The sequence below is a fragment of the Choloepus didactylus genome, chromosome 6 (assembly GCF_015220235.1).
Source record: "Choloepus didactylus isolate mChoDid1 chromosome 6, mChoDid1.pri, whole genome shotgun sequence".
NCBI classification, from domain to species: Eukaryota; Metazoa; Chordata; class Mammalia; order Pilosa; family Megalonychidae; genus Choloepus; species Choloepus didactylus.
This window is the reverse complement of record NC_051312.1, coordinates 63,206,313-63,228,800: the sequence shown is the minus strand read 5'-3', so window position 1 is coordinate 63,228,800 and position 22,488 is coordinate 63,206,313. Positions and strand designations below refer to the sequence as shown.

The 22,488-nt window shown below is 40.5% G+C and overlaps 1 protein-coding gene across 2 annotated transcripts in view; it reads right to left on the bottom strand.

The window, feature by feature from the left end:
* SERGEF (secretion regulating guanine nucleotide exchange factor) overlaps positions 1–22,488 on the bottom strand; it is a 278,977-nt gene that overhangs the window by 83,337 nt on the left and 173,152 nt on the right. Inside the window, exon 10 of one of the 2 annotated variants that reach the window (XM_037839295.1) lies at positions 15,878–15,914. The exons of the other annotated variant lie outside the window; for it this stretch is intronic. Coding sequence (XP_037695223.1) covers positions 15,878–15,914 — 37 coding nt within the window. The remainder of the gene's footprint in view (positions 1–15,877; positions 15,915–22,488) is intronic. 2 annotated transcript variants of the gene reach the window in all.

Sequence of the window (22,488 nt, the reverse complement as noted above, 5' to 3'; positions counted from 1 at the left end):
TCTGGCTAGAACTTCCAATACAATATTGAATAGCAGTGATGTCAGTGGGCATCTTTGTCTTGTTCTTGATCTTAGAGGGAAAGCTTTTAGTCTTTCATCATTGAGTATGATGTTAGCCATGGGTTTTTCATATATGACCTTTATCATGTTGAGGAAGTTTCCTTCTATTCCTAGATTCCTAAGTGTTTTTATAAAGAATGGGTGTTGGATTCTGTCAAATACATCAACTGAGATAATCAAATGGCATTTTCCTTTGTTTTACTAATCTGATTTATAACGTTAATTAATTCTCTTATGTTGAACCCCTCTTACATAACTGAGCTAAATCTCACTTTATCATGGGGCACAATTCTTTTAATGTGCTGTTGGATTTCATTTGCCCGTATTTTGTTGAGGATTTTTGCATCCATATTCCTAAGGGATATTGATCTGTAGTTTTCTTTTCCTGTGTTATCTTTATCTGGCTTTGATATGAGGGTAATGTTGGCTCATGAGTTGAGATGTGTTCCCTCCTCTTCAATTTTTTGGAGGAGTTTGAGCAGGATTGGTGTTAATTCTTCTTGGAATGTTTGGTAAAATTTACCTGTGAAGCCACCTGGTCCTGGGCTTTTCTTTGTTGGAAGGTTTTTGATTACTGAATCAACCTCTTTACTTGTTATTGGTGTGCTGAGATCTTCAATTTCTTATTGAGTCAGTGTAGGTCATTTGTGTTTCTAGGAATTTGTCCATTTCATCTAGGGTATACAATTTGTATATTGTTGTTCATAGTACCCTCTTATAATCCCTTTTATTTCTGTGGGATAGTAATGTGTGCCCCTCTCCTTTCATTTCTGATTTTAGTTATTTGCATCCTGTCTCTTCTGTTCTTTGTAAATCTAGCTAATGTTTTTTGATTATATTGATCCTTTCAAAGAAACAACTTTTGGTTCAATTGATTCTATTGTTTTTAAATTCTCTATTTCATTTATCTCTGCTCTAATCCTTGCTATTTCCTTCCTTCTGCTCACTTTGGGTTTAGACTGATATTTCTAGATTCTCCAGTATTGAGGTTAGGTTTCTGATTTGATATCTTTCTTCTTTCTAACGTAACAATCAGAGCTATAAATTTCCCTCTCAGCACTGCCTTTGTTGTATCCCATAAGTTCTGGTATGTTGTGTTTTCATTTTTATTCACCTCAAGTTATTTCCTAATTTCCCTTGTGATTCCTTCTTTTACCCACTGGTTGAGAGTACATTGTGTAATTTCACATATTTGTGAATATTATAGTTCTACCTTCATTATTGATTTATAGCTTTATTCAATTGAGGTTGGGGAAGATACACTGTATGATTTCACTATTTTTTAATTTATTGAGACTTGGTTTGTGCCTAACATATGGCCTATCCTGGAGAATGATCCATGTACATTTGAGAAGAATATGTATTTTGCTGCTGTGTGGTAAAGTATTCTACACAGTCTGTTAGGTCTTGCTGGTTTAGAATATCATTCAGGTCTTCTATTTCTTTATTGATCTTCTGTCTAGATGTTTTATCCATTATTGAAAGTGGTGTATTGAAGTTTCCTACTATTAATGAAGAACCATCTATTTCTCCCTTCAAATCTGTCAATATTTGCTTCAGATGTGTTGGGCTCTGCCACTAGGTGCATAGACATTTACAATTGTTATGTTTTCTGGTTGAATTGATCCTTTTATTGGTATATAGTGACCTTCTTTGTCCCTCAGAACAGTTTTTGACTTAAAGTCTATTTTATGTGTTACTAGTATAGCTATCCTAGTTCTCTTTTGGATACTATTTCCATGATTTATATTTTTTCCATCCTTTCACTTTCAACCTACTTGTGTCTCTGAATTAAAGGTGAGTCTCTCGCAGACAGCATATACTTGGGTCAGCTTTTTTCGCCATTCTGTCAATCTCTGCCTTTTGACTGCAGAGTTTAATCAATTTACCTTTAAAGTAACTACTGATAACGCAGGGCTTTCTTCTGTGATTTTCCTATTTGGTGTTTATCAGTCTTCTACCTTTTACATCCCTCAATTCTTCCATTAATCTATAACAATCATGTTTGATTTGACATCAACTTAACTTCAATAGTATATACATACACTGGTTCCATATACTTCTGTGCCCCCACTTTTTTGTTGTTTTTGTTACAAATTATATCTTTAAACATTGAATGTCAAAAACCATAGATTTATCATTACTTTTTATGCATTTGCATTTTAGAACCTGTGACAAGTAAGAAGTTGAGTAACATACCAAAAAATACATATAATAGTGCTGGCATTTATAATTACCCATATGGTTTTGTTTACCATAGGTCTTTATTTCTTTATGCTGTTTCAATCTGCTGTCTCATATCCTTTCCTTTCCATCTGAAGAACTCCCTTTAGCATTTCATATAGGGCAGGTCTAGTGGTAATGAACTCCCTCAATTTTTGTTTATCTGGGTATGTCTTACTCCCTTCCTCATTTTTGAGAGAAGTATTGCCAGGTATAAAATCCTTGGCTAGCAATTATTTTCTTTCAGCGTCTGAAATATTTCATACCATGTGTTCTTGCCTCCATGGTTTCTGATGAGAAATTGGTACTTAATCTTATTGGGGATTATGTGTACATAAACATTGCTTTCTTCTTGCAGCTTTCAGAACCCTCTCCTCATCCTTAGCAATCAACAATTTGACTGCTATGTGTCTGGGAATGGTTGTCTTTGAGCTTACCCTCTTAGTTGTTTCTTGGGCTTCTTGAATGTGTATATTCATATCTTTTGTTAAATGTGGGACGTTTTCTGCCATTTTCCCTTTGAATATTCCTTGGGCCCATTTCTTTCTTTCTTCTCCTTCTGAGACTCCAATAATGTGTATGTTGGTATGTTTGATGGTGTCCCACAGGTTTCTTAGGCTCTGTTCTCTTTTTTTCTTTCTTTTTTCTATCTATTCCTCAGCTTGAATCATCTCAATTGTCCTGTCTTTGAGATCATTGATTCTTTCTTCTGCCAGTTTCATACCCTTGAGGGAATTTTTCATTTTAGTTTTTGGGGTCTTCAACTCTATTATTTCTGTTTGTCTCCTTTTTAAAATTTCTGTCTCTTTATTGAGATTCTCATATTCTTCATGCAACATTTTCCTGATATCCATTCTTTCTTCATGTTTTCCTTTATCTCTTTGAGCAAATTGAAGATCTTTTTTTTTTTATATCTTTGTCCAGTATATTCAAAGTCATTGGTTTTATGCATTGATGACTTCTGAATTTTTCTTTTTCTTTTTGATGGGCCATTATTTCCTATTTCTCTGTTTATCTTGTAATCTTTGTGGTACACTGTACATGTCAATATTCTAAAGTATTAGCTCTGGTGTTTAACCCCTCTGTTCCTTTAGTTTGTGTCCAGGTAGTAATATGACAGAAATTTCTTTGAGGGCCAGAAGCTACAGAAACAAACCAATGCAAAAAAAAAAAAAAAATGCCTTTCAGAGTCTTTGCAAACTGTCTCTGCGTTGGCTGGTACTCTCCCTCAGAGTTTAGCTATCCTATCAAAAAGATCAGCCCAAGGCATAAACATAACAAATTGATGTCTTACAAAGCCACTGCCATTCTCCTTAGCTTCCTCTGTTGAACAGTCTCTAGCTTCTGAAAAGAGATCAGATCAACGCATTCCTCTGCTTTAACCCCTTTCCTGCTCCCTATGACCCAAAAAATGAAGCCCCAGCTCCTGAGCCTCACATTCAAAGCCTTCATGACCTGGTTACAGACATCCCTGTAGCCTTGACTCCTCTGCTTTGTTCCCCTCCCAATACTCTCTTTTCCCCAAATTTGCCATGCTTTTTCTATGCTTTTGTTCTCATTGATCCCACTCCCAGGAATGGCCTTTCTATTCCTACTACTCATCCTTAAAAAGACTCACCTCATTTATCTCCTCCACTTTTCCAGCCTTCCCTGACCCCATGGGTAGAGTTAGCTCCTCTGTGCTCCTTCAGCACTTAGCACATCCTCAACTACAGAATGCGTCACATTGTGCTATGACTGTTTATTCGTATATCTGTGTTGCCCACTGGACCGTGAACTCATTGAGGGAGAGAGTGTTGTAATAAATGTGTATTTTCACAGTGTTTAGTAAAGTAAATGCTCATTACATTTTTATTGAGATGTGTAAAGGTATGAATTTATGGATGAACTACAACACAGCCTCATAAAGTGTCATAGTCGGAAGACATCTTGAAGGTTATTTTACACAATTTTCTTATCCATAAAGAAAGAAGGCCCAGAGAAGGGAAGTGGCCTGCCCAAGGTGACAGAATATTCAGATCTCTTGGCCCACTGCTCTTTCTCCTACATGGTACAGCCTCTTAATGAGTGAACAAATTCATGAATGGCCAAATGGGTAAATAAAATGTTGTTGAAGCCCTGCCCAGACAGAGCATTTTGGAATGAATAGTCAAAATGATTCTGTACTTACAGGCTTTAGAGGAATAGGGGATTCTACATAGCAAGAGGCAGCAGGGACATCATCCATAGGGCAGGAGTCCTGAGGGGCAACACTGTGAGCCTAGCAGTTCACAGGGAGATGCCATGCTGCTGGTAAGACTAGGGAATCTTGGCATTTCCCTGTGAAGGCCGGAGCAGGCCCACAGGCACAACCACTTTGCCATTGCCAAAGCTGCCCCAGGCTACACACCATCCCTTAGGTGCTATGCCCTGAAGACAGACAAAGGGTTAGGGGCTGACCCTTGGCCCTCCAAACAAGTACTGGTAATGCTAGCTCTGCTGTGCCTTTTTTTTGAGTCTCCCAAAGTCTCAAGCATGCTAAAACCTCAGCTGATGCTGTTTGACATGCTAATTAAACCAAAGCCTGAACTCTGCAGGGAGGCAGCATGATGAAGGGGAAAGTGCTTGGATCTTGGAGTCAGCAGAGTTTAGTTTGAATCTTGGACTCCACCTCTTTGAGTCTCCATTTCCTTATCTGGAAAATAGGGACACTTCTTATCTGCCTGCTTTCTACCTTGCATAGTGATGACTAAATGAGATGATATATACGAAATGCTCAGAACGGTGCCGGCACATAGTAGGTGCTCAACTACTCTCAGTTCTCTTTTATTCTATAAAAAAGGCATTAGCCTTCCAAAGAAAAGTGTTTTACCTTCTGCTGCAATTATCAACTTCTGAAGTGTCTTCCTACCCATAATGGCTCCACACTGTCTATACAATAAAGTCAATGACCCCCTCAACATGCCATTAGAGACTTGGCCTTATTTGACCCTAAGCTGTCCTGCTGGTCAACCACTTGTCCCTCACCCATGACTTACACAAAGCCTTCCTTCCCTTTGCTAATGTTGATCCCTCAGCACAAATGCTCTTTAACTTTCTTCTGCTCAGGAGCCACATCTTCTATGAGAATTATAAAAATTAATCACCCCTTTCTCTTTACCCTCTCCTCTACATTCTTAAAACTCTTTGCTTTATATTCATCCTTTATTTATGTATGTATGTATGTATGTATGTATTTATTTATTTATTTAGTGCATACTATGCACAAGGCTTATTTCACCTGTTTTCATAGCTCTCATTCCCATTAAATATGAGCTCCACAAAGTAATGACCATTTGCTATATTCCTCCACAGCATCCAGAATGCCACATGGCACATTCTCAGTCACCAGTAAATGCTAGCTGAAGGAGGGAATGAGAAAAATACTGTATATAATATTTGCTCAGTATTTAACAAACATATGAAGCTCCTACTGCATGCAAGGCGGTGTAGACACTTTGAATCTACTGACATACACAACACAATTTGTGGACATGAGCACAGACTTTGAGAAATGCAACAGGCTTTTGAAATTGTCTAGGCCAACTCCCTCATTGAAGTCTGGAGAGGGAGGGTAACCTCCCAGGATCACGCAGACAGTGAGTGGCAGACAAAGCTGGGACCAGACCTCAGTCCTTCCACTGCAGAAGCCTGCCTCTAACTTACTCTATCGTAATTTTTTGCCTTGAGTTCACCTTAAGTTAGATTTATCTGCGCAAAGTTCCAAGCCTCTTGAGTATTTGTAAACAAGCTCACTGGGTCACTGACATTTGAAGATTTCACATTCTTAGTTTCTGCTACTATGAGCAACCCTAAAAGGACCAGCACACTGTGCTAAAATATGGTGTTCAATATTGTGCCTAAAAACGGTGGCATGAGACAATGAGTGATTTAGCAAGTATGTGAGCCTCCTCAACAGCCTGGCACCCTAACCTTGTGGTCTCATACAGAAGGACTCCTCTGGAGTGGTATAAGTATTGCTTCTTTAGGAACAGTGAAAAACACACCTTTATTGGGAGCTAAAAAAGCACACCTTATGGTGTGAGGATACACACTGAATTACATGACTTAGAGAAATGTGATTTGAACAATAGCTAAGAGCTGTACAAACACATCTGTATTTATTAATTGTGAAACATCTCCCCATGCAAAAAGTTTCATCATGTGTCTGGCCTGACAGAGAGGAAAGTATGATGCCACAACTGATCAGGTGTGGTAGAGTCAAAGACTATATCAGCTCCAGAGTTGAGTGAAGCAGGACCTGGGACAGTGCTGGGAACCCAGGGAACTAAAAGTGGCTGCTTTGCCTTAGCAATCCCCTCTGCTTGGCAAACAGACCAGGAGATCACAACCACTATAAAAAGTAACTAGAGAATCAGCCAGCAGTGCCTGTCTGAACACCATGAACTGTACCTGAATTCTCATCCCAGTTCTGCCACTGACTAGCTGTGCGATCTTGGATAAGTCACTGCCTCTCTTTATGCCTTAGGGCTGCTGTAGTAGAAATGGGACTGAAGAAGGCAGCCAAAGAAAGGGAATTCAATAAATAGTGTTAAGACAGTAGAGATGCCATCTGAAAAAAATAATGAAGTTGAACCCACATCTGACATTTACACCAGGATAAATTCCAAATGGATCAAAGATTTACATGTAAAAAATGAAGCCATTAAAGTACTAGAATAAAATATGAGGAAAGCCCTTTATACCCTGGAATGTAGAGGCCTTATCTAACTCAAAATTCAGAAGCCATACAGGCAAAGACTGATAAATTTAATCTACAATTTAAAAAAGTTGCATAGCAAAAGCAAAAACAACAAAAATAAACTAAAACACCAAAGCAAAAACAAAAGGCAAACAAAAAGCTGGGAAAATATATTTACCAGACAAAAGCCTAATCTCCCTAATATGTAAAGAGCTCCCAGAAATTGACTAGAAAAAAAACAACAATCCATTAAAAAAAAATGGGGTGGGGGTGGGGGGCAAAGAATACTGTGGTAGACAGAATAATGTTTTCCCGAAGATGTCCATGTCCTAATTCCTGGAGCCTGTGAATATGCTATGTTACATGGCAAAAGAGAATTAAAGTAGCAGATGAAATTCAGATGACCTTAAAATAGGGAGATTACACTGGATTATTTGGGTGAGTCCCATGAAATCACAAGAGTCCTTAAATGTGGAAAAAGGTGGCAGAAGAGTCAGTCAGAGTAATTAAATGTGAAAAAGACACGATCAGCCATTGCTGGCTTGAGGATGGAGCCACAAGTCAAGGAATGCAGGCAGCCTTGACAAGCTGGAAAAGGCAAAAGAGTGGACTCTCCCCTGGAGCTTCCAGAAAGGAAAACCTGCAGATACCTTGATTTTAGCCTAGTGTGACCCATTTCAGACTTCCGATCTCAAACTGTAATAATTTTCTGTTTTGTTGAGCCACTCATTTTGTGATAATTCTTACAGCAGCAATGGGAAACTAATAAGGATATAAAAAGAGCCTTTAAATACAAATGGCTCTTGAACATATGAAAAGATGCTCAATCTTCATTCATAATAAAACTACACAGAAATTAGAATGCCACAAAAATCTTAAAGGGAAAGAACAAAGTAGGAAGACTTACAATATCAGAATTTCTTATACAGCTACAGTAATCAAGATGGTGTGGTACTGGCATATGGATAGAAAAATAGACTAATAAAAAGAAGAATTAGTCCCAAAACAGACCCATATATACACAGTCCCTTGATTTGCAACAAACATGTCTCTACAGTTCAGTGGGAAAAAGACGAATTTTAATAAATTGTTCTGGAGCAATGTTTTAAAAATAAACTAATTTGAGATGGGTTTTAGGCCTAAATGTGAAAGGCAAAATAATAAAGCTTCAAGAAGAAAACACAGGAGAATATTTTTATGGTCTTGGAGTAGGCAAAGATGTCTTAAGTAGGACATAAGCATATCAAACTCTTAAAGAAAAGACTAAAAATTAGAATTATTAAAATTAAAAATTTTTATTCATCAAAGGACCCCAATAAGAGAGCAAAAAAGCAAGCCACTGACTGAGAATTTGTTCACAATACATATGCCCATCAAAGGACCTGAATTTATAAAATATAGAGGACACCTACAAATCAGTAAGAAAAAAGACAGACAAAATCCACTTTTAAAAGATGAACAAAAGACAAATAGGCACCTGAGAAAAAGCTATCCAAGTAGTTTATAAGCATATGAAAAGGTGCTCAATAGCATTAGTTATCAGGAAAATACAAATTAAAGTCACAGTAAGATAGCACACTACACACTCTCTAAAGTGGCCAAAATCAATAACATTGAAAATACTTGGTGTTGGCAAGGATAAGGAGCAATTGGAACTTTCATATATTGCTGGCAAAAGTTTAAATTGGTACAACTACTGTGGAAAACTGTTTAACAGTATCTACTAATGTTAAACATATTACCTAATAACCCCACACTCAGATATGTACTCAGGAGAAATGAATGCATATATCCGCCTAAAGGCATGTATAAGAATGTTGATAGTGGCTTTCTTCACAATCCCTAAACTGGAAACAACTCAAATTTCCATCATCAGTTAAATGGCTAAATAAGTTGCAATATATTAATACAGTGGAATATTACTGAGGAAACAACAACAAAAAACTACTACTGCTACACACAGCATGGATGATTCCTATAGACATAATATGTTGAATAAAAGAAGCCCTATTCAGAAAAGGACACACTATATGACAGCATTTATATGACGTTTAAGCACAGCAAAACTCCTCTCTGGTGACTGAAGTCCAAATAGTGGCAATCTCTGGGGGTAGGGCACTGACTGAGAAGAGGCCCAAGGCAGCCTTCTACAGTGCTGGAAGCATTCTTTATTTTGCTCTGGGTGGTGTTTCCATACATGTATGTAAATACATGTAAAAATTCATCAAACTGAACCCTTAAGATTTGTGCACTTTATTATATGCATGTTGTACTTCATTTCTAAAAAAGTACAACAGACAAAAACTCGTGTAACTAGTTTTTGACCTATGCAATTGGCAAAAATTCAAGTTTCTTAATACATTCTATAACAGAGGCTGCAAGAGACAGGTACTTTTATACATTGCTGGTGGGAGTGAAAAATGGTGTAACTCCTATGAAAGCTAATTTTGCAGGATCTTGAAAAATTACAAATATATTCACTCTTTCATGTAGTAATTTTATTTCTAGGAATTTACCCTAAAACTATAGTCTCCCACACATGAAATAACATATAACAAGATTATTCACTACAACATTGCTTGTAATAGCAAAAGACTAGACATGATCTAAAAGTCCATCACTAGGGCACTGGTTAAATAAATCGTGGTACACAGGTACACTGGAATATTATACAACTGTAAAGAAGAACTAGGGAGGCTTTTACACTGATATGGAAAGATCTCCCAGATAAATTGTTGAGAGAAAAAAAAAGAAGACAATGAAAAGTATGCCAACATTTATGTAAAAGGGAGGACAAAAATATCTTAGTATTCACATATATGTGCAGAAAGAAACTAGAAGGACATAAAAGAAAATTAAGAGGCATTAGCTGCACATATGGTGGACGAGTTTTTGAGAACTGGATAGATGGGGCTAGATAGGGAGGGAGGCTTTTCATTTTAAATATTTTTATGCTTTTTAGGTTTTGAACCATATGATATTTGAATTGATTATTCAAATATTAAATTAATTAATTAATATTTTTAAAAGAGGGAAAGGTCAATGAGAAGAGGAAGAAGAATTGTAAAAGGGGTGACTTTTCAAAAACAATGTCATGAGTTTCATGATTTTGCTTGGTTATTATGCAGAGTTACAGAACTGCTTACTCTGAACCAGAAGAGATTTAAGATGGCTATACAGAAGAAATTGCCAACAGGAGGGGGAACTAAACATTGAAATAAAGAGACAGAATAATCTTATCTGGTGGCTTTCAAAATAGGCCAGATTGTCAGCAATCTGTGGGAAGGCAGCGTCAGATCAGAAGTCAGAGCCCACATGCAGATTCCTGCCCACATACAGATTCCTTCTAGCTGTATGACCTGGGTGGGCCCAGTGGCTCAATCTAAGCTTCAGCTTCCCTCATGTAGAAAATGGGGTTAGCAATAGTGCCAACTCATCAATTTGCTGTGAGGATTAAATGGGACAATACAGGTAAGGCATTTACACTCTGCTTATCACACCATGCATAGGAACATACAAGTTTGTACCTGCCTCTAAACTCCCTGCAAGACCTGGGATTTGGAGGTATTGCCTCTCAGGGGAATAGCCAATGTTAAGGAAGTTACCTCGCTATTAAATTCTTACATGACTCTGTTTGCTGGGGTTTCAGGCCAAGGTCAGCTGTTCTGCCATACATATTACAAAGTTACAAGGTTCAACAATTGGAAATCATCAGTGAAATAAAAACAAAAGATCCCTGCATAGAATATAGCTCCAATTTGGTAAAAGAATTGGTTTGCTTGGAGGAGGAGGAGCAGGAGGCACCACACTTTCCTGCCAAATATACAACCCTTTAACAAAGCATGTCTGGTGAGCATGAGTGCTCTAGGAAAAGGCCACCAATAAAATCCTTTCCAAGGGTCTGTGTAGAGCCAGGAGAAAGGAAATGCAGTCAGTTTTTTTTCTCTGCAGGAAGGGAAGGCTGAACAAGTGCACATCAGGAGAGAAGGCAAACAAATTGCCCATTCAAGCCAAACTAAGCTGCTCCTGGGGGAAGCAAAACAGCTGGAGCCAATTCAGTCAGACGCAGAGGTGAGGGCCCTGAAGACAGAGCTGGGCCCTGGGAGTCTGCCTGTGGGAGGCAGGGATCTTCTGAGCAAGTGGTGGCCATGTGCTCTCAGCTCACCTCTACTGACCCCAGTCTATGCCCTGGAAAGGGAGCCAGCCAGCCAGCTCTGTTAGGTGTGGAGGGAAATCCTGGAAGGAAAGCAAGAAAGAAGAGGGAACTAGTGAACCAGCCAAGTGAGCAAGCACCTGCTGAGGACTTACTATGTGACAGGCAGTGAGCAGGCACTTGACATACCTATGCCATTTGAAAGAACACCTTTTGGAGGTGGGTATGATGATGTCTATTTTACAGATGAGGAGTCAGGCTCATGAGGCAGTGACTTGCACAAGGCACACAGCTAGAGAGTGGTGAGGCCAGCCACAGGCAATGGTCTGTGCCCAGACCCAGCAGCTCATCTTTCGTCTGAAGCAAGAGCTCACACTGCCACACCAACCTGTCTAGCCACTGGGGCCCTTGCAGCAAATGTAGAATGTGTCAAGAGAAACCTCGTCCGGAATCTAAGGAAAGAACCAAATCAAATTCCAAAAGAAGGGGAAATAAGAAACCTGGAAACAAATGAAATAGCAGACTAGAAACTAGACCCCTAAGGAAAATGAAATGTGGTTGCTATGGAACTTGCCTCAGGCTGGAAGACACAGGTGCTGGGGTCCCTGTCTGGGACAGTGGATAGCAGAATGCTGACCTGGAACAAATCAGACTGGCACTGTTTCCAGATCTGCCAGATTGGCCCCAGACTCCAGCTTACAAATTTATTCTGCAGCTATCCTGAGATCCTGTCCTGGACCCTGGGACCCAGGATGTGGAAGACAATTTCTTCTCTAGCTTCTGAGATTCCCAGCCTGAGCCACAGGCCTTCTTGAATTGATATGACAATTTTTTTCCTTCCTTAAGGTCTAATACCCACAATAATAATAGCAGCTAACATTTACTGAGCCTTTACTTTTGTGCCAGGCACTGTTCTTAGCACCTGTGCTACTTCGGATATATTATGTCCCGCCAAAAGCCATATTCTTTAATGCAATCTTGTGGGGGCAGGTGTATTAGTTTTGATTAGATTGTAATCTTTTGAGTGTTTCCATGGAGAGGGACTCAATCAACTGTGAGTGAAACGTTCTATTGGATAATTTCCATGGAGGTGTTACTCCGCCCATTCAGGGTGGGTGTTAATTGGATCACTGGAGTCGTATAAAGAAATTCACTCAGAAGGACCTCAGAGCAACTGAGAGTGATATTTTGAAGAGGAGCTGCAGCTAAGAGAGAACGAAACACCCCAAGGGCAACATTTTGGAGAATGCCATTTTGAAATGCCACCTGGGAGCGAGCTAATGCCAGCTATGTGCCTTTTGAGCTAACAGTGGTTTTCTGGATGCCGATGGCCGTTCTTCTCTGAAGGTACCCGACTGCTGATGCCTTACCTTGGATACTTTATGGCCTTCAGACTGTAATTTTGTAACTAAATAAACCTCCTTTATAAAAACCAATCCATTTCTGGTGTTCTGCAAAATAGCCGCACTAGCAAACCAGAACAGCACCTTACATAATAACCCTATGAAGTCAACAATATTAGGATGTCCCAGATGAGGTGACCAAGGCACAGAGAAATTAAGTCACTTTACTCAAGTTTGCACAGCTTGTAAGTGGAGGAGACAGGACAACTGCCTATACTGCCTCAGGCCCCAGGCAGGCATCTCTACCATTTACTGTCCCTTAACCCTAGGGAAAGTATTTAATCTGTTTAACCTGAGCCTCACTTTCTTCTCTATAGAATAGGTACAGCAAACGTACCTTGTGGAGTTGTGTCCATTACCTAAGATAGAGCAGATCCTCAATTTCACCCTTGTCTATACCTATCACACATTCATTAGACATTAAGGCTGCTTCTACCCTTGAGCAAAGTTTGGCTTCTTTAAATTCTGTTTTAGTCTCTTCTATAAATAGTTTGTGCCTATACGTGTGGGACACAGCCCTAGCCACTAAGGGGCCACATCTCAGGGAATCAAACTGAAGGCAGGGAACTCAGTCTAAGGGAGGAAATGTCAGCAGGGTTGGTGAAGGAGCTGGCTGTGAGAAACATGGCTTTAAGCTAGTAAGAACTCTTCCCTTCCTCTAGTTAGTCTCCCTCCTGCTGGCCTCCTGCCAGGTCTAACAGCAGGCTTCTTGTCACTTCCTGTTGCAAAGCTTGCACCCTGCAGGGCACCCACTGAGGGCCTCATTCCTTCAGTAGCAGGTGAGGGGGAGCCTTTGGCTCCCAGCTCACAGGCAGGCTGATATGCCCAGAGCCCTTTCCTGGCTCTGGAACTATTCATTCAACAGACTGTGAGCCAGACTCTGGGCACTGGGGACGAAATGGAAAATAACAGGTCTGCCCTCAAGGAGCTCACCAGCATGCCTGCTCTCCCACAGCACCGCCTCTGATGCTTTCTCCTCATTTGGGTAATGTTGGACACAGCCTTCCAGAACGTTATCACTTCTGTCTCTCAATAAACAATACCTCACTCAAGCAGTTACACTAATAAGCGATTCTTAAACCCCCCTGCCACCACCACTATCACCAAGGGAAAGGGGAAACAAAAGGAATTATTTAAAAAAGAAAACAAATATTTTTTGCATACTTCCTATATGCCAGGAGTTTCCCATACATTATCTCAATCCCCACAACATATAATGATCCCCGTTATATAGATGAGGGGAAAAAAAATCAGAAGCTCACAGAAAGGCTGTCTGCCTACAGAGACTGGGCTCTTTCTCTATAACCCCAGGCTGCCTCTGTCAACTCTGCCTGCCCACCCACTAGCTCTGGCTCCTCCATTGTTTGGGCTTGGAGCTGTTAGATATTTAGATTCCCTGCAATCTCCTGCTTTGTGCCTGTACCAGAAGAAGCTAACCTCTCGCAGCCTTGTGAAGGCAGCAGCAGCAGCAACATACTCTGCACCGCCTTTGAGTCTTTGATTAGCTTGTCTTAATTACTCCCTGGCTAGAGCAGTTCCGGTCTCAAGTATCTGGTACTGCTGCAAAGGATGCAGGTTTGCTGTTACGTTTTCCTGATCATTCTCTAACCCCAGCCTCTTTTACTCCCTGCCCCCTCTGCTGGCTGGCAGCTTCCCTCCTCTGCTGTCCTAAGTTCTGCCTCTCTGCACCTCACACTTGGACCTGAAAAGTAGGGTTTCAAACTGCTGCCACCGAGGGCAGCTGAGCCAGTCTAGCTAGATTCAGAAGAGTCCTCGAGTCTCTGCTGAGTGCAAGGCACTGCTCTGACTGCTGTGAATAGGCAGGAAACAAAAAGCAAACATGGAGGCCTTGTCCTTCAGAAGCTGAGAGTCAGAGGCTGGAAAGAGAAGCAGACAGGAACAGAAATCACCGACATGAGGCAGGCAGTGATGGGGTTGTAACAGATTCCTAAAATATCAGAGCTGGAAGGAACATTGATTTCCTTTTTTAACCCCTGATGAGGGAACTAAAACCCAGAGGAGGGCAATTACTTGAAATAATGGTATCAGGTAATGACAACTAGCATTCCCGAAGCCCTTACTAGGAGCTGAGCACTGTTCTACATGCCTTTCATATATTAGCCCTCACAACCCTAGGAGGTAGGTGCTATTGCTCCCTCCATTTCAAAGAAGAGGAAAATGAGGCACAGAAGGAGTGCTAATTTGAATCTGTGATGTACCCCAGAAAAGACCATGTTCTTTTAATCCATTCCTGTGGGGGAAGACCTATTATAGGTGGGGCCTTTGGTTAGGCTATTCCAATTGAGATGTGACCCAGCCCATTCAAGGTGGGTCTTAATTCCCTTGCTGGAGCCCTCTATGAGAGGATAAAAGGCAGATTAAGCAGGAGAGCAGAGAAAGAAATGCCCAGAGATATTTGGAGACAGCCACTGAAACCAGAACCAGGAGAGAAGGACCAGCAGATGCTGTCATGTGCCTTCCCATGTGACAGAGGAAGCCTGGATGCCACAGGCCTTTCCTCAGAGATAACATCTTCCCCTTGATGCCTTAATTTGGACATTTTCATGCCCTTAGAACTGTAAAATTGTAACTTCATAAATCCCCATTGTAAGGGCCAATCCGTTTCTGGTATATTGCATTCTGACAGCTTTACAAAGTGGAAGCTTGTATTGAACCCTGGCTGTCCAGCACTTCACTGTAGAATTCTTAGTGAACTATGAGATGGAGTCTAACTGTGGAAGTACGGAGAAGGCTTCTTGAAGGATTTATTCATACACCTGATTATAAAAACATCAAACTAGATAACACCTAGTTATCCAGAGCCAACTAAGAGGAAGCCTCAATTAACCAGAGATTTAGGTTCAACTGGGAGTTCCTGAGAGCCATGAAACACAAGACTGTGAGGGCAGTGAGCAGAGCCCAATACTTCCAAAGAAAGCCAAACCTAGAGGAAGGAATTTGGTATAAAGGACTTATTCAAAGAACCAGAGCTTCCCAATCCACTTCTCCTTTTATGTCTGGCTTTCTACACATGATGTCCCCAGTCTGTGAGATCTTTAATATCCTCAAATGCCATTTCCTGAAGTGTGGAGGACAGCTAGGATGCCTTAAAAAGATACTCAGTGATATGGACTGAAGTTTTTAAAGAAGGGCTTTTAGTAAACCCTTGATCAACCAAAGACTTCTATTTTCCAGAAACTCTGCTGACCCTCTCGCCCCTATAAACATGCAACCTGGCCTTTGGCTAACCAAGATGCTTCTCCAATTCTGCCACATGAGTTTCAGAATGAACATTTTTTCAGCATAAAAATTACTCACCAATCACTGCCAAATTATGCTCTGAGCCACATGAGACCTATAAAAAAAGAAAGTTATATTGAAGAAATTGTAAATATAGATATGTCAGCTATTTATAAGAAAATAATTGATCATAGTTATTAGATTAAAAGTTATCCATTTTTAGTGAATTTCAGGGAAGAAGTGGTGAGAGGTACCATAAAAAAGGTTAAGATTAAAATCACAATTACAGTATTTCAAAGTGGAAAAAACGTTGAATGGAAATATATACTAAAACGTTAAAGTAACTGTCTTTAGGCAGTGAAATCATGAATGATTCTTTTTAATCCTTTCTGCTTTCTACATTTCTGCACTATTCAAGCTTTCTATAGTGAGTATGTGTTACTTTTAAAATGCAAAGTTAAGGCAATAAAGATGACAACTTTTGAAAACAGAACTAAAAAGACCATCACTCTCACCTGGATCGATAAAAATGAGCAAAGAATTCAGTGGAAACAGACTCATCCAAGGAGAAATGATTGACTTTTTTCTCATCTTCCTATTCTCCTTCCCACCTTTCACTTTCCAGGAGTACAAACCACCTGTGGTTCTCTGAATATGGTATGTTATCTCACATCTCTGGGCCTTTGCACATGCTGTTCCTCTGCCCCAATGCCCTCTTCTTGACTGACCACATTGAAAATGTCTACCCAGCATTTAAAATCTCAGCTCAAAATGTGCACTGCAACTCCTTCCCTGTTGCATGTTGGCAGACTCAGGCACTGCTTTCACTATGCACGTTATGTGGACTCCCCTTGTAACAACTAATTTGTTTCACATATTTTCCTGTCTCCTCACTAGACTGGAAGTGTCTTACGGGGAATGAGTCTCATTTACTTCTGTGTTGCACAGATGGAAATTTACAAGGCCTGGGACTCAGTTGACTTCTGCTAAATAAAAGAATGAATGAAATAAAGTAAATAAAAGAACAAATACCTAATACATAAAAGACACTTGTTTGTGGTCCTGAATCCAGTTAACACCCAATGAGAGACCCTTCTTGCCTTTTAGTTTCCACGTGTTCTGACTGTTTCCAGAAGGTAGTGACCGGGGATAAAAAGCACAAATGGTTCCCAGGTACTAATTAAGAATAAGTCTACGCTCTGGAGAAGCATCCTGTGACCTTCATCAGGATGCTCATCTGAGTTCCTGGCAAGAGGAAGGATTCAGGTATGCATGGAATGTCAACAATGGAAGGGCCCATGGAGATCATCTAGTCCAGTCTTTTCACATTACAAGGAGAAAATTGAGGCCCAAAAAAGAGGAAATAACTTGTCGTAGGTCCCAAAGCAAGTTTGTGTCAAAACTAAGACTAGTCCACTTTGATTCTCATGCAAGTTCCTTTCTCCATGTTATAGCTTCTCATATTTCCCCAGTGAAAACCACCTGGAAGTAACCTTCAAAGTTTCTTCGGATAGGTCCTGGACAGTTAAGCTAACAGATGCTCCAAAAGGGGAAACATAGACCAACACCCAAATCCCTTCCTCTGCTCCTCCTATCTCCCAAACTGCAGGCAGAGGAGTACTCTGGAGACAAAATCTCTTGAGGGGGAGAGGTGGCTAGTTATGTGCTCCTGGACCGTTTAGGAGTCTCTCACCAGCGAACTCTGTTCCTCCTTTACAACTCATAACCAAAGATGGACAAATACCCCTGTCAGCTCTGCTAAGAATGGCTGACATTGCAGTAAATAAACAAAAACAAAACTCCCCAAACTATTATAAGTGGGAGCAGAACCATCTGGAAATATTTCTGGAGAAAAGCCAAGTTTAACAAATATTAAAAAACTCAAGGTTTCCCAAATGTGACCTTCTGGGGAAGGGAACCTAGAATTGTTGAATACCTTCTATGCGCCTGTCGCTGCGTGCTGTTAGCTCATTTAATCCTCATTACAAATTTCCAAGGGAAGTATTATTATACCATTTACAGATGAAGGAAACCAAAATTCAGTTAAGTGCCCATATGTGGTATTCAATATTATCATCACTGTCAATAATTTTAACCAGCAGCTAACTGCCTGTCATTGTAAGGCACACAAAAGGTGGAAACCACCAAAGTGACCATCAACAGATGAATGGTTAAACAAAATGTGGTATGTATACAGGTGTTCCTTGGAGATATCGTGGGTTTGATTCCAGACCACTGCAATAAAGCAAGTATCGCAATAAAAGAAGTCACATGAATTTTTTGGTTTCCATGTGCATATAGAAGTTATGTTTACACTATACCATAGTCTGTTAAGTGTGCAATATCATTATATCTAAAAAACTATGTACATACCTTAATTTAAAAATACTTTATTGCTAAAAAATGCTAACCATCATCTGAGCCTTCAGCAAGTCATAATGTTTTTGCTGGTGGAGGGTCTTGCCTCAATGTTGATGGCTGCTGGCTGACTGTTTCGGTTTGCTAAAACTGCTGGAATACCATATACCAGATATGGATTGGCTTTTTCAATGGGGATTTATTAGCTTGCAAATTTACAGTTCTAAGGTCATAAAAATGACCAAATTAAGGCATCAAGAGGTAGATACCTTCTCTGAGGAAGGCTGCTGGCATCCGGGGTTCCTCTGTCACATGAAAGGCACATGGAGATGTCTACTGGCCCTTCTCGTGGGTTCTGGTCTCACAAATGGCTCTATTGGTTTCTGTGGATCCTTCTTGCTTCTCCTGGGGTGTTTTTTCTCTTGGCTTTTCTCTCTCTTCAAAATGTCTCTGCTTTGTATTCTCTCATAGAGGGCTCCAGCAAGGGGATTAAGACCCACCTTGAATGGGCCAGGTCACATCTCCATGGAAACAACCTAACCAAAAGGTCCCACCCACAATAGGTCTGCCCCCACAAGACCGGATTAAAAGAACATAGGCTTTTCTGAGGTACCTAATGGATTCAAACCAACACATTGATCAAGCTAAAAGCTGGGGTGGCTTTGGCAATTTCTTAAAATAAGACTACAATGAAGTTTCCCGTATCTATTGACCTCTTCCTTCACAAAAGATTTCTCTAGATCATGAGATGCTGTTTGAAAACATTATAACCAGAGTAGAATTTCTTTCAAAATTGGGGTCAATCCTCTCAAACCCTGCCACTGCTTTATCAACTAAGTTTATGCCATATTCTAAATTCTTTGTTGTCATTTCAACATTGTTCACAGCATCTTTACCAGGAGTAGATTCCATCTCAAGAAACCACTTTCTTTGCTCATTCATAAGAAGCAACTCCTGAAACTTTCGTTTTATTGTGAAAATTGAAGTAATTCAGTCACATCTTCAAGCTTCACTTTTTTTTTATTTTGAAATAAATTCAAAGTTATAGGAACAGTTGCAAAAACAGTACTAACCCCATACACAGAATTCAATCATACCCTGACCCCCTCCCCCAATAGCCCAATCCACCAACTTTAACATGCTGTCACATTGCTATTTCTTTCCCTCCCTCCCTATCATCCATCATTTATTGCTCTGTCTTTTGAACATATGAGAGCTAGCTGCACACATCCTTGAACAAACACTATAATTCACATATACAATTCCCATGAACAAGAACATTCTTTCATGCAATTCCATTAAGCACAGCTAAGAAGTACAAGAGATTCAACAATGATACAAAGCTTACATTCTATATTTCCTTTTCCTTATGTCTCAACTGTGTCCCTTTCAGCCTCCTGTCCTCCATCCTCCAGTCCCATCCAGGTTGATCCTTGGCATTCAATTGTCATCTATTTAGACTGTCCTTTTTTTTTTTTTTTTTTCAATTGTGGAAACATATATACAGCCTAAATCTTCCCATTCCACCCCCTCCCTAGCATTCCATTAGTGGGATTAATTACATTTAGAATGTTGTAATGCTCTTTCCCACCATCCATTACTAGAAATTTCCCTTCACCTCAAACAGCAACCTTACACTCATTTCTTAACTCCCCATTGCCCCTTCCCCCATTTCTCTTAACCCATACTCTACTTTTCATCTCTATGGTTATATTCTCTGATAATTTCTTTGTGTTTACTGTGGGGCTTAAAATTAACCTCTTAAATCCATAACAATCTTGTTTTTCTTTGATACCACCTTCATTTCAATAGGACACATAAACTATGTTCCTATACTCCTCCATTCCCCCACCTTTATATAGTTGTCTAAACTTACATATTTTACATTGAGTTCAAAACCACTGATTTGTCATTAGAGTTTGTGTATTTTATATCATGTAGAAAGTAAATAGTGGAGTTACAGTCCAAAAATCATTGACTTCTATTTGTATTCCATTGTGGTTGGAGAATGTGCTTTGAGAATATTCAATTTTTTTTTTTTTTTAATTTATTGAGACTTGTTTTATTTCCCAGCTTATGATCCCTTCTGGAGAAAGATCTGTGATCACTAGAGAAAAATGGGGGTCCTGGTGATTTGGGATGTAAGGTACTATATATGTCTGTTAAAATTCTCTGTATCTCTTTCTCCTTTCTTTGCCTCTCTATTGGTAGGGCTCCCTTTAGAATCTGAAGTAGGGCAGGTCTTTTATTGGCAAAGTCTCTCAGCATTTGTTTGTCTGTGAAAAATTTAAGCTCTCCCTCAAATTTGAAGGAGAGTTTTGCTGGATAAAGTATTCTTGCCTGGAAATTTTTCTCTCTCAGAATTTTAAATATGTCATGCCACTGCCTTCTCGCCTCCATGGTGGCCGCTGAGTAGTCACTACTTAGTCTTATGTTGTTCCTTTGTATGTGGTGAATTGCTTTTCTCTTGTTGCTTTCAGAACTTGCTCCATCTCTTCAGTATTTGACAGTCTGATCAGAATATGTCTTGGGGTGGGTTTATTTGGATTTATTCTATTTGGAGTTCTCTGGGCATTTATGCTTTGTGTATTTATATTGTGTAGAAGGTTGGGGAAGTTTTCCCCAACAATTTCTTTGAATACTCTTTCTAGACCTTTCCCCTTCTCTTCCCCTTCTGGGACACCAATGAGTCTTAAGTTTGGATGTTTTATTTTATCTATCGTATCCCAGAGATCCATTTCGATTTTTTTGATTTTCTTCTCCATTCTTTCTTTTGTTCTTCCATTTTCTGTTCAGTGGACTTCTAGGACACTGAGACATTGTTCAGCTTCCTCTAATCTTGTATTGTGAATATGCAGAGTCTTTTTAATTTGGCCAACAGTTTCTTTTATTTCCATAAGAACTTTTTTTTTTATTTACTCTTGCAATGTCTTCTTTATGCTCTTCTAGGGTCTTCTTTATGTCGCTTATATCCTGGGCCATGGTCTTCTTCATGTCCTTTAAATCCTTTGCCATGTTTTCATTCCTCAATTGTAGTTCTTTGATTAATTCTGCCAAGTACTGAGTCTCTTCTGATATCTTAATTTGTGTGTTTGGAGTTGGATTCTCCATATCATCTGGTTTTATCATATGCATTAAGATTTTCTGTTGTTTTTGGCCTCTTGGCATTTGCTGTGCTTGGTAGGGTTCTTTCAAGTTGTAAAAAAAAAAAGATACCAATCTAATTTTTCAGAAACAGTTTGGTGACATACACTTTCTCTAACTAACCAGCAGATAGCTTCTGTGAGCCACCTATACCCCTCAAGTCAGTTGTCAACCTTGTTCCCGTGGTGTGTGGGGAAATGATTCTTGTGGGGTTCAGTTGCAGAACTCAGTTTGGGTGTATTGCTGGAGCCGTCCGCACTGAATGTGGGGCATGTGTACGGGTGGCCAGGGAGGAAGGGCAGCTTTAATATTCAAATCCCTCAGGTTCCCGGAGATTCAAGGCCGCTGCAAGAGTCTAAGCCCTCATTTCATTTCAGCCCCAGACCCTCTCTCTTGCTGTCCCACAAACCACTGGACTTGGCGTAGTGTCCCTGGGTTCTCCAAGCTGGTCCCCCCTCCCAGCCACGATCCTCTAGGAGCTCTGCCGAGGGAATGCCATGCTACGTCAGAAGTGCGCGCCGTCCCTCAAGGGAAGCCCCAGGCCGCCGGGCCATGCAGCGGTGTTCTCAGCCTGATGCCAAGATGGCCGAAAGGGGCATCTCAACCCCCCACTCCTCGCACAGTTCCTCCTTCCCAGCTCCAGGACAACTGGAGGGGCTCTGGGCTGTGGGCACGGCCCTGGGCAGGAGTTTATCCAGCCCTCTGGGGAGCCAGCTGCGAGCCACGGGGTTTCTTTCAGCTTCCGGCTCTCCCCTCCGTTCCCCCAGCCCCAAGGGTATCTGCAGCGGACTATCCTCCAGGCCAGACACTGAGAGGCCAGCCCAGCCCCCTCTTGCTGTGTTTTACTGTGTGGTTCCCACTCCTGCAACTGCAGCTGCTCCTGGGTTTTTCCCTTTTTTTTTTTTAAAAAAAGAGCCAGTCGGTCTCCAAACACTAAGCCCTGGCTTCCCCACAATGCCGCGCGGCTGTGGGTCTTCCAGTCAGCTTACTCACTTGTTTCAGAATGCAGACTCCCAGTTTCACCAAGTATACGGCCCCTGTAATACTAGCAGACCTTGTCCAGCTGGTGCATTGCTGTAACCGGTATTCTGGGTCACTTTCTGGTTTTTATCTAGTGTTTTTCACAGAGGTGTTTTTTTTCCCTGTCTCACCTAGCCGCCATCTTAGTTTCTCCCCAATAGGCTACC